Raw genomic sequence first — 18,292 nt, 5'->3', positions numbered from 1 at the left:
TTTCTCCCCCTCACCTCTAAGAGACACTATCGACTGATACTGCTTCGGAAGGAGGATCATCATTTGCACACTGGGTGTAGAGTTGCTCACTGAAATGGGTCACAGAATAAATCCAGTATTGTGTATACAGGCATTCCGTGCTCTGGAATGTTTTTCATGCTCTTTGTTGACAACAGCTGGTATTCTTAATAGAGTAATTTAAGTACTGGGACAAGGAGGTCATTCTCTGATCACTTACTGGTAATCTTCATTACTCTTTGTCCTACTCTTCCTTGTCCCAGTACTTAGATCCCACCCCAGTCAGAGGTGCATCCGGATATTGTTTGGGGGCTACAACCCTTTGGTACCGGAGCAGTTCACGGGGTAAGCCTAGAACACAATTGAAATTTTGATTGGTTAAGACAGTCGGAAAGGCGGGACACCTCCATAGAGTGATGCACGTACTGGGACGAGGAAGAACGGACTAGGAGTAATGAAAATTACCATTGAGTATTCCATGCATTGCATAAAAGAATATGGTTACTTATTGATTAGCCTTACAGTGTAATCGAAACCATCATCAACTATTAGTTGGATTTCAATATTGTGTAACTGGGAGTGACTTCTGATGGGCTTTCAGTGTACTGAATTCAACCAGTGAGCTCTTGACCTGCCAGTAATGCGGAGACTAGGACTAGTGGTGGTGACTCTATTGTTGCGCTGATACGCTAATCATTCCGTTATTAGGTGGCTGGTTTTATTGCAGACCTGTGAAAAGTTAATGGTAGCTGTCTGTAGTGTGGGAGCTATGTCCAGTTTTGATTGGCTGGCAGCATACAGGGGAGCCTTTGCAGTAATTTATTGGCTGTCAGTTCTGCCTCTATTACGGCGGTTGTGATAACCTTTTGTCCGTATAGTAGATGCGCTGTCAACAACATGGGGGCTGAGATCTATGACCACCAGTTGTTGCTCGGCCGTCAGAATTGTGGGGGCTGTGTTCAGTTACTGAGTGGCTGTCCTGTCAGTACTGTTTGGGCTGTGATCATGGATGGTCTTGTCAGTACCCTGCGGAGAAGAAAGGTTTGCTAAGAGAGGCGTGCAATGCACTGTTGGGTTGTTATAGTAACACAGCACACGCCTCTGCACTACGATTTGCAGAAGCTGCGATAAAAGCTGCGTGCTTTCTGTACACTGGCTAGCTGCTGGATGTGACCCTTGGTACACACACTCTCTTGCAGGTAGCCCAGTCTGGTTGAAATATGTTCCAGACCCCAATGATTGAAAAACATTCAGAGGGGCATCCTGTGTGTGATTTTCCCGGGGCACATGAAAGAGGAAATATTTAAAATGTCTCTATAGCTTTAAAAAAATACTTTATAATATAGGCGGGGGACTGAGGGTTGCTGAATACCTGCAACGCCTGGTCGCTGCCAGCTTCTGCTTCCATCCTCTCTCCTTCCCCAGCCTCCCCTACACTGTTCTCTGAAGTCTTGGCAACCATAGAGCCACACACATAAACCGGACCAGACCCACAGCGACACCTATTGAACAGGAGGACCATCCACACCAGCCTGTAGTCTGCACGTTTTTTGCATAACTGAACTCGTCTGTCTCGCTTAGCTGGCTATATCCGCTGCCTCTACTCGTCTTTCTGTCCTCGTTCCATCTCGTCCACAGTCCTTTCCAACCACACAGGCATCTATGCCTGTCTAATTTTCTACCCCCAGGTCGGTCCTGGAAGGCAGGCAGCTAGGGCAGCGGTGAGGCAGAGGGGGGTGCGGAGTCGGTGCATAGCTCTCAACCTCCCATGGCCCTTGGGCGGTGAAAACACCCGATTTTGTATTTGGCGGGTGGCAGCCCATTGATTCCTATGGGCGTGTATGGAGCTGAGAGCTGGCTAAGTGGCGTGTGAGAGGTATGTTAAGGTGGGTGGGAGAGAGAAGTAGGCGGTAGTTGCCATCAACTGTCCAGTAAAACCTCTATAATTCACCTGTCTACAAATTAATATCTGAAAGGCTTGAGTACTAAAAAAAAAGAGGGGACTCTGTCACATGTAGTGGGGAGTTATGTCGCAGGACGTGAACATAAATGACAACATGATGCCTTAAAGCATTGTTTGCTAAATAGAAAAGGGGCGCCCCTTTTACATCTTAAATTGTGTACGAAAATATGTCCTGTCTCAGAGGCCAAAATGTGAGGGAACTTAAGGGTACGACGTTCCCTTACTTCTCGGGGAAATCTGTCATAGTTCCCTTACTTTATGTGACCTAGTCGAGTACCGTTCCAGGACGGTAGGAAAGGCCACTTCAAAAGAAAAGAAAATAACAGTGTCCCTGCCAGGGATTTGAACCTATGCTCTGGTTTAACAATCCTGTGTTAAATGACATTTTGGTATCTCACAAGTGTTTGCTAAGCTTTGTTTATTTAAATGGACTGCTTACAATGAAGCTATTCCCAGACAGTCGCACAGCAATCTGGTAATTGCTGTAGGGGCAAGGGCTTGTTTAGCCACAGCAGAGGTGTTAGCAGGGGAATCTTACAAAAATGTCGACCTGAGAATTGCGACCGCCCAAAATGGCGACTTTTTTTATACCCCCTTACACCACATATATATGTGGGGGGGTATGGGATATTATAGTAATATGGGGGCCTGCGGGGGCCTCTCCCTGCATATCTATATGGTGCAAAGAGGGTTTAATTTTTTTTAAAAGTCGGCATTTTCGGCCGTCGCAATTATGTATGGTCTCAGTGATCACATAGATCCTTTGCAGGTAATGGGAGCGTGGGTGCATCAGTGGCTATTGTTGTGTACATGCCCCTTAAGAGTTGTGCATAGTGGGTGAAGGGAAGGGGAGGCTACATACTGCTGCATGCTGAGGGGGCAATGACACACTAATGGTGGTCATTTAAATGTATATTCTTTCACCACGTTTTCTTTAGTCCTGGGAGAACATTTGCAAATCGCAGATTTTTGGGGTGGAGGAAAGGACTGGAAGGACCCAGGCCGGTGGTTTGATTTGAAGGTGCGGGGCACGGGTTTGGGGGTCACTGGATGGGGGATTGAATGGAGCAGAAAAAGGGGTGGGCCATAAAAGGGGGCAAGGCAGAGGAACATCAGTCCACTACTTTTTTTTTACACTTCTACCACTGTACTATCCTGTCTAGTAGAAAGTCCATATGAGTGTTTCAAAGCAGTATGTTTAGAGATTCTTGTGCTCTTTTTTTTATAATCAAAGAATTCAAAACATACAGGGGAGAGGGCACCCTCCCCCTGGAAAAAAAAGTGGGTGGACACCGTCCACCCGTTTGCTCCTTCGACTTGAGCCCCGCATCCCTGCCTATCACACCATGCAACCAACCCTTCCTACATCTAATTCCCACCCTAATTACACCCCGTACCTCACCACAGCGGAGCGTCCACTGTGACGAGGCAGGGCTGCCAATGTTTTAGTTTGCGTATGTGTGACATTTACATATTTCAACGTATTTTTGTGGGACAGTGCCATATTTTGAGTGTGACATTTTGAGTGATACTTAAACGGGCTTGGGCAAAAGCATCCTAATGCCACCAGCCAAACAGAATGTGGCAGAGAGCAGGTGCTTTGCTGTGTTTGCAGAAGTAGATGAGGAAGAGGGTGCCCATTGTGGTGTGCCGGGGGCAGGGCCTACCCGCATGGCGCGCGTGGACAGAGACACAGACACTGTGTGGTTGGTAAACCGAGCGGGAACTCCCATTTGGCAGGCTCTGCACTCTTCTTTATTTACTTGTCCACGTGATCCCTCATCAACTTTTAGATAGCCATTCAAACGTGAAAATCATTTGTAACTGTTTTCCTTTAGATAGCCATTCAAACATGTAAACTATATGTAACTGTTCAAAGGATTGCCATTGAAGCAGTGTCTCAAGTCTCTCACCAGGGCTGGCTCTCAGTCCCACGGCCTGGCCGCACGTAGATGACATTGAGGACGTAGCCTTTCAACCTCGTCGATGGCACTGGTTGTTTTGGGAGTGCATACCGCTCTCCCCTCTCGCGGTGGGGAGTATGGGTGTGTCCCCGTTTCTTTCTTCTTCATGGCGGACAGGAGGTTCCGGGGTTACCTCCTCCACAGGGCCCTCTCTTGAGTTGTCTGTCTGTGTCGGCTGGTCCTCTCTGGAATTGCTGTCTGCTTTGCTTTCCTCCCATAGAGTTGGCAGGACTTTCTGGAAGCGCAAGATGTTTCTCGACACCGACTCGTGCCCTCGGGTGGCAGACACGAGGCCATGCTCTCAATGGGAAACAGTCCACGGTTCTGATTTGTACGGGAGTGACATCTTCCCCTTCCGATTTCTGGTTCTTACCAGCACCGTGTCCCCAACCTGGAGGTCACTGGGTGCTGCCTTTCTGGCCAGGTCCTCCTTGGCGTTGTGTAACTGCCTCCTTGTTTCTATGCTCTCCAAGTCGACGGGGGCTGGCTTCCAGGACTGATGTATGGTCAGCCCTCCTTGGATGGGGACACCGAACATCATGTCCGCTGGGCTGACGTGAGTTGAGGAGTGTGGCGTCAGCCTGTACGTGCGTAGGAATCTGTAGAGCTCGGGGAGCCACCTGCGACCTTTGTTCTTGGCAATACTTATGGTCTTGTTAATGGATGCCATAAATCTCTCAGCATCCCCATTGGCTTGTGGCCAGTATGGGGTTACGTGATGGTGGCGTATTTCCCAGATCGTCCATGAGGCGTCGGAACTCCTTGCTTGTGAACGGCGTACCATTGTCACTACGGATCGCCGACGGGATACCGTGAGTTGCAAACATGTTCTCTAGAGCAGTGGTGACCGCTGCAGCGTCTGTGGAGAGGACAGGCTCAACTTTGGGGTGGCTTGTGTGCTCATCAATCGCCACTAGCAGGTAGGTTTCATTGGCAACTGTGCAAAAGTCAATGCTGATGTGGTCCCACCTGCGGTTGCTCCGTGGCAGGCATTCCATGGGTTCTGGCGGTCCCGGGCGGCGTGAGGACTGGCAGGCATTGCAAGTTTCTACTAGGGCCATCACTCTTCGTTGCATCTGGGGCTGCCAGAGGCGTGATTTGAGGTAAGCAAGTGTTTTGACAACTCCTTGATGCCCTTCGTGCGCCAGTCTGATTGCTCTCTCGTGCAGGGCCAATGGAAAAACGATCCTGTTCCCCTTCAGGATCAGTCCATCCACTGACATGGCCAGCACATGGCGTATCCCGAACAGTGCATGTAACAGTTCTTGGGCCGGTTGCGCCCTCCGGGCCACTGCCGACAGGAATGTCTTCCATTCCCCTGTCAGAATGGCCGTCTTTGCTAGTTCCAGGCATGGATAATTTTGTGTTTCTTTAAGTATTTTATCTAGCTTCATGGTCTTCGGTCTGGCATGCTCGATTATTTGGCAGACATGTTCTTCTGTGATTTTCGCTGCCTCTCGTTCCGACGCAGTGGCTGGCCGTGGATGGCGCAACAAGTAATCTGCGGGGTTGTCAGCGCCTGCACAATATTGCACATTCAGGTCAAACTGCTGCACTTGCAGCAACCAGTGCTCAATTCTTACAGGTGGGTGTGGTGCCGAGCCTCCAAATATGGGGATGAGTGGTTTGTGGTCGGTTAGCACTTTCACCGGGTGTCCCAAGACGTACACATGGAAGTGTTTGCACCCCAAGGTGATGGCCAGTGCTTCTTTCTCGATGTGAGCATAATATTTCTCAGCTGGCGTGAGTGCTCTGCTTGCGAACGCGATGGTGTAGACTGTTCCATTCTTGTCTCTCTGCGTCAGCACCGCTCCCAGTCCTACTGGGCTAGCATCAACTAACAGTTCTGTGGTGCAGTGGATGTCAAAGAACGCCATGGTGGCGTCGCTGGAAAGGGAGTCCTTTATCCTTTGGAACGCTTGTTCTTGACTGGTGCCCCACTGCCATGGAGCCTTGGCTTTAGTGAGCTCACGTAGCGGGGCTGCAGTCGTGGCAAGATCAGGGATGAAGCGGCTGCAGTACATGGCCATTCCTAAGAAGCTTCTAACTTCCAACACTGTGGACGGTGCTTTCGCATTTTTGATGTCGCTAACCTTGACGGGGTCCAGGAAGACACCCTGTTCGTTGAATACGTAGCTGAAAAAGCTAAGTCACCTCTTTGCAAACTCACATTTTTCTTCATGGAGTGTGAGTCCAGATTCTTCTAGTCGTTGCAGTGTCGCCACTAGCCGGGCAGTGTGTTCAGCCTCGGTTCCTTCGTAGACTAGGATGTCGTCGCTGACATTGGTGACACCTGGCAGATCCTGGAGCACTCTGCGAATCTCGTTCTGAAAAACCTCAGCCGCCGAGGAAATTCCGAAGTTGAGGCGGCGGTATCGCCGCAGCCCTAAGTGTGACGAGAAGGTAGTGATGTAGCGGGACTCCTTGGCCAGGTGGATCTGATGATAGCCAGATCGGAGATCGAGCTTGCTGAAGACCGTTGCGCCTGTGAGGTCTACGATCAGCTTGTCAATCGTTGGCGTGATGTGTCTCTCTCGACCGATGGCTGCATTGGGAAGGTGCATGTCAATGCAAATGCGCACAGCATTGGGTTGTTTGGGTTTTGCTCCTGACGGCTTTTCAATCATTTTTAAGTGTTAAGAGTTTAACTTCTTGAGTTTGGCTTTCACGGCGGCCCTCATATGGAAGGGAACCCTTCTGTGTCTCACTGCCCTGGGTTCAATAGTCGGGTCGATGTGGAGTTTCACTGATCGACCTTTGAGGCACCCAATGCCAGTGAAGAGTTTCTTTTGCTTCCTGAGAAGGAGCTCGATATTCTCAGGTTGGATGGCAAGGTTAAACTGGATGACTTCCAGGCGTGGTGCAACTGAGCAGAGTTTCAATACCGGCATCCACAACATGGATCCTTGTCTTACAGCTGATGCCACAATGTGAGAGTGTCGTTTTGAAATACCCAGCCACTGGGAGGGGCTTCTTGCACCCATAGGCGTAGAGTAGAACTGAGCGCCGTCGGAGCGTCGGCTTGGGCTAAAGTTTGGCAAACTTGGAGACAGGCATGACGTTCACGGTGGCCCCTGTGTCTATAATCATGGTGACTGGGATGTCGCCTACCAGCACAGTGCATCGGCGGGACATGGTGCCACTGCCGTCGTTGCTGTCTCCTGGTTTCACTGCTGAGATCATGTGCACCTTTTCCTTTTTCCGGTTGTAGGCCCTTCTTTTGTGGCTGGGGGATGGCTCTCTGCTGGACTGGTCTCCATCGCTGCTAGTGGGGCTGTCCGAACCATCACCGCCGATGGCACGGGTGCGCCCGCTTCTGCTACGCCGGGGCCTCTCCGTTGGTTTTCTTTGGCAGTGCTGTTGTCTCCCTAGGTGCCTGGTGGATCCTCGGGCTCCTGCATCGTCTCTGTGTCGCAGGGCGTTGTCCCTGGGTGGTCTAGAGCTTAGGTATACCAACGCATAATGATTCTCTTTTCCGCATTTGTGGCACGAGGTGCCATATGCTGGGCATGGTTTGTTTCTGCCGTGTTGTCCTCTGCACCATATGCAGTCTCTCGGTCTCGTGTTGGGTGGCCCCACACGTAGTCTCTGTTGCCTCAGGGAGTTGATCGTCAGGTTGTTGTTCTTTGACAGGTCAGTGTCTAAGGGCAGGTGGCTTATAATCTGCTCCATCTCCACCGCATACTCGTCCGTCCTTTGGCGTAAGCGCCCCATGGCCAGGATGGTGTCGAGCGGGAGGTCCTCTTCTGCCAGGACAGCGCGCCTTAGCTTCTCTGAGGACAGCCCATGTATGACTTGTTGTCTGACTGAGAACTCCTCGTTTGGGAAGTCACACGACAGCGCCATTTCCCTCAGACGGCTGTGGAAGTCGTCTATACTCTCCGGTGGGCGTGTTGTGGCCTGGCTCATCTTAAATCTTTCGAGGTTGTGGCTGGCTTTCGGCTTGAACTTCTTCATGAGGACATCCTTGGCTGTCACGTAGTCGTCATCTGTACCTCGATTTGGTAGGTCATTGAAAATGCAAAGTGCCATCGTGCCTAGGTTGAGCATGAGAAATGCCCTCTTCATCTCTTCGTCCTCGATCTTGCGGGTGTGGAGGGAGAGTTTGAACTGCTGCAACTAGGGGTGTACCGAACTTTGGCTTCAAGTAAGTATTAGGCCGAATTTTGGCTGAAAATCACCTATTCGGCTTCGGCCGAAGGTTCCTGGAACACTTACTCGAAGTCCTCTTTCTATGATTAGCAATCTTCTCTCAGTGTGAGAGAAGATAGCCAATCCTAGAAGGTAGAACATTGGGGACGCAGCAGTAGCCAGTAAGCTGATAGCTTATTGGCTGCTGCAAGGGGCACAAGGAAAAATACCCTGCACCGAGGTCGAGAGAGACTGGAAGAAGACGCCCGAGGAAAGACGGACATCGAGATGGCATCAGGTAAGTCTTTTGTCTCTCTTACACAACGTTGCTTTTGAACATGTAAAGTGTAGGTCGTTCCTTTTTTAGTAGTAGTGGGTCCGCGGTGTTGCGCGCAGACGAGCAGGTTTCGGCGAGTGTTCTTGAAGACAGGAGATGCTGTATGCTGGCTGGGGTGGGTGCAGCTCTCGGGCTTCTGCGAGCGTGGACTTTGTATCTGTGAATAATGTCTGCATCAGCTTGTTGGCAACAAGCTGATGCAGACATTATTCACAGATACACTTAAAGACATTAACAGGCAGGTGTTCAGGGCAACAAGTTGTTGCCCTGAACACCTGCCTGTTAATGTCTTTAAATTGAAAGGATGGCAAAATTGCCCTAGCGCATGGTGCATTCCTGTTGCCAAAATGTAATATTCAGATCGCATCTGTAATCATATGAATAAAAAAAGCAATCATAATAGTTTTTGATGAAACTGCGGCCATGAAAAAAATGGTACGTTGCAAATATATTGCACAGTGCAAAGATCCCCATATTCAATACATGCTTGGACCACACAATTGAAAACGTCTCCTGTCCACCGTAAGAGGCCTGGACAAGCAGCACAATGTAGTAGCCTATGTATTCACAGGCTCTCAGTATCTACGTCAGAAGAGGGCTGAGCCTGCTGGCATCCGCAGAAGCCATCGCTCCCATGTTGAGAACACCATAATTTCGATCCCAAAGAACCAGGACGTGACATACCTGACGCAGCAACAGCTCAAACTATTGCAGGGTCAGGCTATGGCAACGTACAGAAGGGTCATGAATGGCGTTTCTGTGCATTGCCAGTTCCACTGCACCAGTACAAACACTCACACAGGAATGCATGCCCCAATTTGGCATTCGGGATGTGTTCTCAAACTTGAGGTCACGCCGCACACACATCCAGCTTTTTGCAATAGTGAACTAGCGAAAATGGGGGCATCTGTGTGGGCACTGGGTCTCCCTCAGACATAGTAAGCACTGCTGTAAAACGCTATTCCCAGTAAATTAAAACAGTGCAGTTATGGACCCCAGTCGCTGCACTTCTAGCCCTGTTTGAGAGATGGGATGCAAATGCCAGTGTCACCAGAGGGGGACTGGCCTGTAGGGAACTCTAGAGATTTCCCGGTAAGCCTTGCCACACTGTGCCTCTTTTCTGTGGTATTTCCACATTTTCCCATAGGAAAAGGATAAGGCTTGCTGAAAATGTGTAATATGGGGCCAATTTTAAAATTATTTCCAGGGCCTCTTTTGATTGTGCAAATGCTCAAATGGTGTTGAAAGGGGCAGCTGAATGTGTGCAGCCATGATGCATGCATTCACATGCTCTTTAATGTCTTGTGAAGCAGTATTTCCCCATGTGCTGGAAAATGTATTAAAAAAACAACTATTCGGCTCACTATTCGGCTTCGGCCGAATAGTTTAACTAACTATTCGGTATTCGGCTGAATAGTAATTTCACTCTTCGGTTCACCCCTAGCTGTAACCACAGTTCCCACCGGAGGCCGGAGCGGGCACCAAATGGTTGCAATGTTTGCATGAACGTGCCCTGCGTGGTATCTAGCCACGTGCTCGTGTCTGGGTACTACGCAGGGCTCTGGCTCTGCAATCTTTGCAGCGTTGTGATGTCATCTGCCATGTTCTCTCTTTTCTTGCACTTGCGCCTGTAGATGGGTGCAGTCTGGCTTTAGGGCCTTAGGTCTCAGCGAAGGGGACTGTTGTTTTCAGCCTGTGAGCGAGTGTACCACCATGCTCCTTCTGTTAGCTGGGTGCAGCCTGGGTGCTATGTCGTTGCTCCATTCCAATGGTGCGTCATATTTTATTCAGAGCATATGCAGTGGCTCGTGTGGGGGCGCTGTAGGCGCTGGTGAATAGAGTGCGTTGCTGGATTCCTCGGTCCTTGGCCGGATCAGCGGGTCTGGGCTGTGGCCTCTGACGTTGCTGCCACTGGTGGGAGTATTTGTGCTTGGGCCCTCACTGGCAGATGCATGCATTTACAAACAAAAACAAGTAAATTTCCCCATGTCACTGTGCACAGTCCTCATTGAAGGAGCGCTTAAGTGTTCCGTGCCTCGGATGGAGGAGGAGAAGGAGTGATAGGAGCAGAGTGGGCCAGTCCTCCCCGGGCTTTTTCCCCTTCGTCGTTTGTTTTTGCTTTTTTTTATTCTCTTTTGTCGTTCCCCGTGTGATGTGTGCGTGCAGGGCCGTCCCCCTTTTATTGTGGCCATTGGCGGGGGTGCGGCTGTCGACGGGGATGCGGGCGGGGCATCGCACATACTGTAAAGGCCGCGGCCGCAGGCTTGTTTTTTTTTTTCTGCGCTCCCCGGCTTCGCTGCCAGGGTATCTTGACTGCCTGCTGCCTTCTTCCTTCAGGCGGGTCCTCGAGGGATCCCGCCTCGTCGCCAGTGTGGTGTGCTGGGGCAGGGCCTACCCGCAGGGCGCACGCAGCGCGCAGACAGAGACACAGACACTGGGTGGTTGGTAAACCGAGCGGGAACTCCTGTTTGGCGGGTCCGCCCTCTTTTTTATTTACTTGTCCACGTGACTGCGGTCACTGGACATCACACCCATGTTACAGAAAAGGCATAGCCCTCAACCTTCCGCAACTGCTTGGAGGGTGAGAGCCTGGGTTGGACACTGGGGTTTGGCGTCTTGCTTCACAGGAAGTGGTGTCACAAGAAGTGACATGACAGGAAGGTGTGCGCAAAAAAATCCCAACGAATATGAACGGCAAAACTAAATTGTAGTAAGCTACCTTGGGCATAGAGTTTGTTTCTCACTACTTTGAACAGTGCTTTATCACTTCTCCAAAGAAAGGAATTCACTGTGTGAGAGGGTTCTGAAGCAGTGGACATGGGGAAATGTTGCCACTAACAGCAATGGGAATGGACGTTGGAATGTTGTGCAAGCAGCACTTGGGATCTATGAAATAATCAAGTTCTGTATGGCTAACAAGGTACAGGAGGCATAAGGCAGGTGTTGCGTAGTGTGTGGCCACATGGTAAGCTTAAAAGGAGACATTCCTTAAAACGTATAAAAAAAGAACATTATGTACGCTGCCTTTAAGCATGTGGAATGGTATCCCAAGGCTAGAATGAGGAAAACTATGGAAATGTCCAAGAACACGCACAATAGAGAAAACGTGCAGCAAAGTTCCTGCCAGAACCATTACAAAGAGAAAGGTTTAACTGCTCACTGCCAAGCCACATGCTAGCCGGTCTGGCCTTTATAATGTGTTAAAAATAAATAAATATATATATATATCTGTTTCACAAATGTATTTTAAATTTGAAAAAGTGGAATGACAGAGTCTCTCTCTGGCCACTTTTTCAAATTTAAAATACATTTGCGAAATATATATATTTATTTCTTTTGTGATGTGCAAAGATGCAGGAGAGAAAAATGCACGCACGCCGACTTCCGCATGGGCCAGGGTATAACGAGCCCTGAAGGCCAGCTTCCAAGGCAGCCCTGGGCAGCAGCCGTGCTCTTGTCTGGAAGGCTGGGTAGAATCTTCCACAGCGTTCGGGCCGCAATAGTGTGAGACAGGAGGCCTGCGCATGCGCCAGAGTCTTGCGGCTCTAAGTGAAACAGGAGTAAGTCTGGTGAGGTGGCGGAAGCGGGTGAAACAAAGGAGCTGGTGGGCGGGTGTGTGGATGCTTTTGGCGGGTGACTCCCGCCAAAAGCAGGTGAGTTGAGAGCTATGGCATAAGGACTATGAAAGGGCAAGGTAATTAATTGAACAGCAGATGTATTGAGCATGAGCATTATATAAAGGCAGTTTTGTACTCCGGCACTGATACCTCGCCTATGTTTGACATTGTCCTTGGCTTGCTTTAATAAAACAGAGTGCATTCTTGAATGTCACACTAGATGTTTGGCACGTGGCAGTTCTGGGGTAGGGTGTTTGCATACCATCCAACATTTTACAACAGTTAAGTGGGAGATTTAGCACCAGGATGTGGGAGATTTGCTTTCCCATGAAAATGAGAGTCTCTCATGAAAATGAGGAGAGTTGATTGGTCTGGTATTGCAAGCCTTGGCCTCTTGCCTTGTACGCAGTGCTTAAAGTGGGCCGAGGCCTGACGGGGCCGGGCCCCGGCAGTCTCCAAAAAGTGGAGACGCAACATTGGCGGGATGCATTATCCTGTCGCGGCCGCGGCCGCGACGGGAGATGCACCTGCAATGAAGTCAGGCAAGCCGACAGAAGTGGCAGCCAGCCACAGCGACGCTGTGACTGGCTGCCACTTCCGTCAGTCATAGTAACTGCATCTGGTGACCCCTCGCGCGAGAGGTCACCAGAGGCAGTTACTGTCCCTTTGTAAAAGAGGGCGGGAAAGAGGCGTGTCGGAAGGCGTGTGGGAGCCGCGTGTGAGGAGATAAATGCTTTGGCACTCTGGAAGTGGGCGGACCCAGGTAGGGCGGAGCGGTGTCTGGGTGGAGGGTGCTGGGATTGAGGAAACAGAGCAACCTCTCTAGGAGGGTGCAGGGGCAGAGTGTGCTGGAAGGAGGCGGTAAGAATGGGAAGGGGGGTGGGAAAGTTGAAAAGAAGGGAGGGGTGGAGGAAGGGGAGAAAAGGGAGGACGCTGACTGTGAAGTCTACATCTGTGGAGGGGGGAATGGGGGAAGTGAGGGGCATCATCTCAGCAGGTCTCCACAAAGGGATGATGGAGGGGGGACGGATCGGGGTATCTGAGGGTCGGGGACCCAGGAAAAGTGTAATTTGGAGGGGCTGGGGGCCTCAGGGAGCAGTGTGACTGGGGAGGAGCAGATGCAGTTTGACAGTGTGTGGAAGGTGGTGTTGAAGCCAGATAGCCATGGGAAAACGTTTCAAGGGGAGAATCCGATGGTGATTGCTGGATGGATGAAAGAGGCTGTGGGGAATGTCACTCGGGTGCAAGTGGTGACTGGGGGTCGGTTGTTGGTGGAGGGAACGGGTGCTGATAGTAAGGCTAAGATACTGGAGGTGGGTTGTCTGGGTAGGCGCATGGTGCAAGTGTTTGATCAGAGTGGTGTGTCATGTAAGGGGGTGTTGTATGGGGTACCGTTGACTGAATATGTCTGAGGTGGAGGAGCAGCTGGCAGAGGTGGGGGAGTGGAGGCGTGGAGGCTGGGGAGGAGAGATACACATGGGGATGTGGTCTCTACAACTGTGGCAGTGAGGTTTGCGAGAGTGGAGTGTCCGGAGGTGGTGGAGTTGGGATATCAGAGGTTTCGTGTGAAAGCTTATGTACCCTTGCCTTTGAGATGTTATAAGTGTCAGCAGTTTGGACATGTGGCGAGAGTATGCAGGAATGAGAGGCACTGTGGGAGGTGTGGTGGAGATCATGATATCAAAGAATGTAAGGTGGAAACTCCGGAGAAGTGTGTGAATTGTGGGGGGGGGCACTCTACTGCATTTAGGGGGTGTGAGAGTCAAAGGGTGGCGAGAGAGGTGGTGCAGGTGAGGGCAGCGGAAGGTTTATCTTAGGCAGAGGCTGTTGCAAAGGTGAAACCGGTTTGAGTAGTGAGTGAGATGTGTAGGAGGGAGCCGGTGGTGGATGAGGCTGCGGGAAGGAAGGGAGTGGTGAGAGAGGTGAAAGGCGTAGAAATGGTGGTTGTCCCGAAAACTGAGTTTATGTGTTTTATAATAAATGTGTTGGAGCTGGTTCAGGGGAATTTGTCAGTCAGTGTGTCGAATCTTACGAAAGGAGTGGTGGAAGCAGGGAGGAGGTTTTTGAATGTTGTAGATGTGTCGGAAGAAGATGTGTTCAAGAAGGTTACTAAAGTGCGGAAACAGAGTGGGGTGTCGGCCTGAGAATTTTGCAGTGGAATGCGAGGAGCTTGTTGAGGAATGGGCAGGAGTTGAAAGCGGTGTTGTGTGGGGAATTGAATGTTGATGTGGTTTGTATTCAAGAAACGTGGTTAAAGGTTGATCTGAGGTTTGTGATTCCGGGTTTTGAGTTGTTTCGTAAGGATAGGACGGAGGGGAGGGGGGGGGTGTAGCTCTGGCAGTTCGGAAGGGGTTGGTTGCAAGGGAGATTGTGGTAGATGGAGCAGTGGAGGTTATCGGTGCAGGGATTCAGGTAGGGGGATCAGAAGTCTTAGTGTTGAATTATTATAATCCGTGTGAGGTGGTGGAGGTGGATGTGCTGTCTGAAGTGATAAGGGGACATTTGGGATCTTGTGTTTTATGTGGTGATTTCAACCGTGCCAATACGTTGTGGGGCAGTGATCGGACGGATGCAAATGGGGAACTGTTGGAGGGTATGGCGGATGAATTGAGTCTGTTTTTGCTGAATGACGGTTCGGGCACACGATTGGATGTGAGGGCTGGGAAGTTGTCGTGTTTGGATCTGACCTGGGTGTCTGCTGCGATTGCGGGTGAATGTGACTGGATGGTGTGTGAGGATGGGGATATGGGGAGTGATCACTCTGGCATTTTAGTGACTGTGAGGGGTGAGGTAGGGGTCAGATCCCAGATGCTTGGGAGTCGGTTGAATTTTAGGAAGGCTGATTGGGAGTTGTATAAAAGATTGTGTCAGGAATTGATTGTTTCTCGGGATAGGGATGGGGGGGTGGATGAATGGAATGAGCATTTGGTGCAGGGAATGAGAGCGGCGTCGGCAGCGGCAGTTCCGGAGGTAGAGAAGGGGAAATGGGGGAAGGTTGAGGTTCCTTGGTGGTCTGTGGAATGTTCACGGGCTGTGGCAGCACGTAAGAAGGCGAGGGCCAGGGCGGTGAGAATGGGAATGTTGGAGGATTTGTTGGCATATAAGAAGGCGAAGGCGGTGGTACAGAGGGTGATTAGGGAAAGAAAGCGTGGATATTGGAGGGGCTATTGTGGGTCTCTGGGGAGTAATTCTGACGTGGGTGAGGTTTGGAAGCAGTTCAAGCAGATGTCAGGGTTGATGAAGCCGCAGGGTGGCATGTCTGGGTTGTTGAAAGGGGTGGAGGTGGTCAGTGAAGATGGGGAGAAAGCGAATTTGATGGGGGAGCATTTTGCGGGAGTGCACAGTTCAGAGAACTTCCCGGAGGCAGTGAGACTAAGTATGGGAGTGGTTGAGGAGGAGATACGGGAGTTGTTGGCGAATGTTGGGCCTTGGGAAGAGCAGTATGAGGCTCTGTTTTCTATGGCAGAGTTGGATGGGGCGATTCGGAAGGGGAAGTGGTCAAGTCCAGCGGTGGATGGGGTCATGTATGTATTTTTGGAGAAGTTGTCGGTGGAATGTAAGTTGGAGGTGTGAGCATTGTTCAATGAGATCTGGAAGAGTGGAGTTTTACCGAGGTTGTGGAAGAGAGCGATTGTGGTAGCGATTTTGAAGAGCGGCAAGGTCCCGACGGAGTGTAAGTCATATAGGCCGATTGCGCTGACTGTCGTGTTGTGTAAGGTTATGGAACGGATGGTAGTTGAGCGCTTGGGGTTCTATTTGGAGTCGAATGGGTGTCTGAGCGATTTTCAGAGTGGGTTCAGGAAGAATCGGTCAGTGGCAGATCCGTTAGTGAGGTTGGTGACTGGAGTGGAGGCGGCGTTGTGTGATGGGGAGATGGTGGGGGCATTCTTTTTGGATTTGGAGAAGGCGTATGATATGGTGTGGAAGAATGGGTTGCTGGTGAGACTGTTGGAGATGGGTGTGAAGGGGAGGATGTTTCGGTGGATTAAGACGTTTTTGGCTGACAGGACCTTTCAGGTGAGAGTGAGGGGGGTGTTGTCTGAGGTTTGGAAGATGGAGAATGGGACACCGCAGGTGAGTGTGATTAGTGCGATGCTGTTTAATGTGATGGTGGATGGGTTGATTCGAGCCTTGGAGGGTTTCAGGTGTCAGGTGGATTTCTTTGCATATGATGGTGTGGTATGTGTAAGAGGGCGGAGTTTTTTGTTGGTGCAGAATCGGTTGCAAGCTGCGATAGTGCGTATGGAGGAGTGGTGTGGGAAATGGGGCTTTTCGATGTCTGGATAAAAGCGTGAGTATGGTTTTCTCACGGAGAAGAGTGCAGCAAGGGTTGGACTTGGTTTTGAAAGGTGAGAGGGTGAAAAGCGTGGAAGAGTTTCGGTACTTGGGGTGATTTTGGATAGGAAGTTAAACTGGAATTTGCAGGTGAATGGAATGGTGGATAAGAGCAAACGAAGGTTGAATTTGTTGCGGGCGGTGACTGGGAAAGAGTGGGGTGCTCAGCAGAAGGGTCTACGAATGTTGTATAAGGAGTTGATTTTGAGTGTGATGGATTTTGGATGTCAGGTGTCAGTGGATTTCACGGCGTGTCAGAAGTTGCGGTTGGACAGGGCATTGAGGGTGTGTTCGGGTGTGATGAGGTCCTCTCCAGCGAATGCGGTTCAGGTGCTTGTGGGGGAGATGCCGTTGGGGTTGAGGAGGGATGCGTTGAATATGAGATGGTGGGTGAAGTGCAGTGCGAAGAGTGTGGCTCATCCGGTGCGTGAATGTTTGAAGTATAATTGGAGGTTTGATTATTATAGGGATCGGTGGAGGAGGAAGGGGGGCACTTTTGGGTTTCACTTGTGGGAAAAGGGAGCACAGTGGGGCGTGGGCGATTTGATGACTGTGACGGATACGGATTTGGAGAGATGGCCGAGGTGGATGATGGGGTCTCTAAAGGTGTGTTTGGAGTTAGCGAATGTGGTGTCGAAGAAGAGAGGATTGCGGGGTGAGATCAAAGCTTTGGGTCAGGCGTATGTGGCAGGTTAGGAAGGATGCAAGGTGTTTACGGATGGTTCGAAGGATCCTGTGTCTGGGAGAGTGGGTATGGCGTATTATCTGGAAAGCACTGAGGAGTATAAAGTGGGACGATTGACGAATGATGTGTCAATTTGTACGGCTGAGTTGGTGGCGATTGCATTGGCGATTGATAGGGTGTGCGAGTTGGGGTTAGAGAAGGTGGTGATATTTTCAAATTCATTGAGTGGGTTGCAGGCGATTGTGGCGGGGGATGGTGATAGGAAGGACGTGATTATGGACATCAGGAGGAAGATTGATCGGTGCATGCACGGGGGAATGGATTTGGAGTTGGCGTGGGTCCCCAGTCACAGTGGCGTTTTGGGTAATGAGTTAGTGGATCTGGCGGCGGGTGAGGGTATGAGAAGGGGAGCGGTTGATGTGAGATTACCTTTGAGTGTGGATGAGGTGAAGGCGGTGGTGGTGAGATGGGTCATGGATGAGTGGCAGGAGAGGTGGGTGAGTGGGGTGAAGGGCAGGTGGATGTTTGGTGTTCGTGGGAAAGTGTCGGTGAAGGTGGATGCGGGGAGTCTGGAATGGAGGAGGGGGGAGGAGGTGATGCTGAATGGGTTGAGGATAGGGCATGCGGGACTGAATGATTGTCTGTTTCAAGTGGGGAAGCGTGAGTCGAGGGATTGTGCGGTGTGTGGGGTGCCTGAGACTGAGGGACATTTTCTGCTTAGCTGTGAGAGACATGTTGAGAGAGAGAATTGATGAGGGTTCGATTGTCTGCGCTGGGTGTGGCTGAGCTGAGTGGGAAGATTTTGCTGGGAGGTTACGGGGAGAGAGGCAGGAGGAGGAATAGTGTGATGTTGGATTTTGTGAGGCAAACGGGGCGGTGGGAGGAGTTGTGAGTTTATGTAAGCTAAGTATTGATTGGTGGGTCTGGTGCACATCATCCTTTAGGATGGGGAAGCACCTGCGTGGGTCCGCCCATGCATCCGATAATTAAGAAGAAGAAGAAGAAGAACTGTCCCTTTGTTTCCCTAGGTCGCCGAGGCGTCTTTAACCCTCGGCGAACCTGGGGATTCCTCGACATATTTTCGAGGTTTATAAAAGATGGCTTTGAAAGTACACATTTCAAGCCATATTTATAAAGCTTTGCCGACGGACAATTTTGTCCGTAGTCAAAGCTATATAAATGATGGATTGAATTGTGTACTTTCAAAGCCATCTTTTATTAACCTGAAATGTTTAAAAAAGA

General features: G+C 50.4%; 1 protein-coding gene across 1 annotated transcript in view; it reads right to left on the bottom strand.

Moving 5' to 3' along the window:
- The window catches only part of TTC5 (tetratricopeptide repeat domain 5), a 216,970-nt gene extending 215,504 nt beyond the window's left edge, over positions 1-1,466 (bottom strand). The window contains exon 1 of the mRNA XM_069651773.1: positions 1,391-1,466. Within this exon, the coding sequence (XP_069507874.1) occupies positions 1,391-1,426 (36 nt within the window). The 5' untranslated portion in view covers positions 1,427-1,466. The remainder of the gene's footprint in view (positions 1-1,390) is intronic.
- Positions 1,467-18,292: the final 16,826 nt, after the last annotated feature.

Source organism: Ambystoma mexicanum, chromosome 3p (assembly GCF_040938575.1).
Source record: "Ambystoma mexicanum isolate Mex_15411 chromosome 3p, UKY_AmexF1_1, whole genome shotgun sequence".
NCBI classification, from domain to species: Eukaryota; Metazoa; Chordata; class Amphibia; order Caudata; family Ambystomatidae; genus Ambystoma; species Ambystoma mexicanum.
Note: the sequence above shows the minus strand (reverse complement) of the source record. Positions and strands in the feature narration are given on the sequence as shown.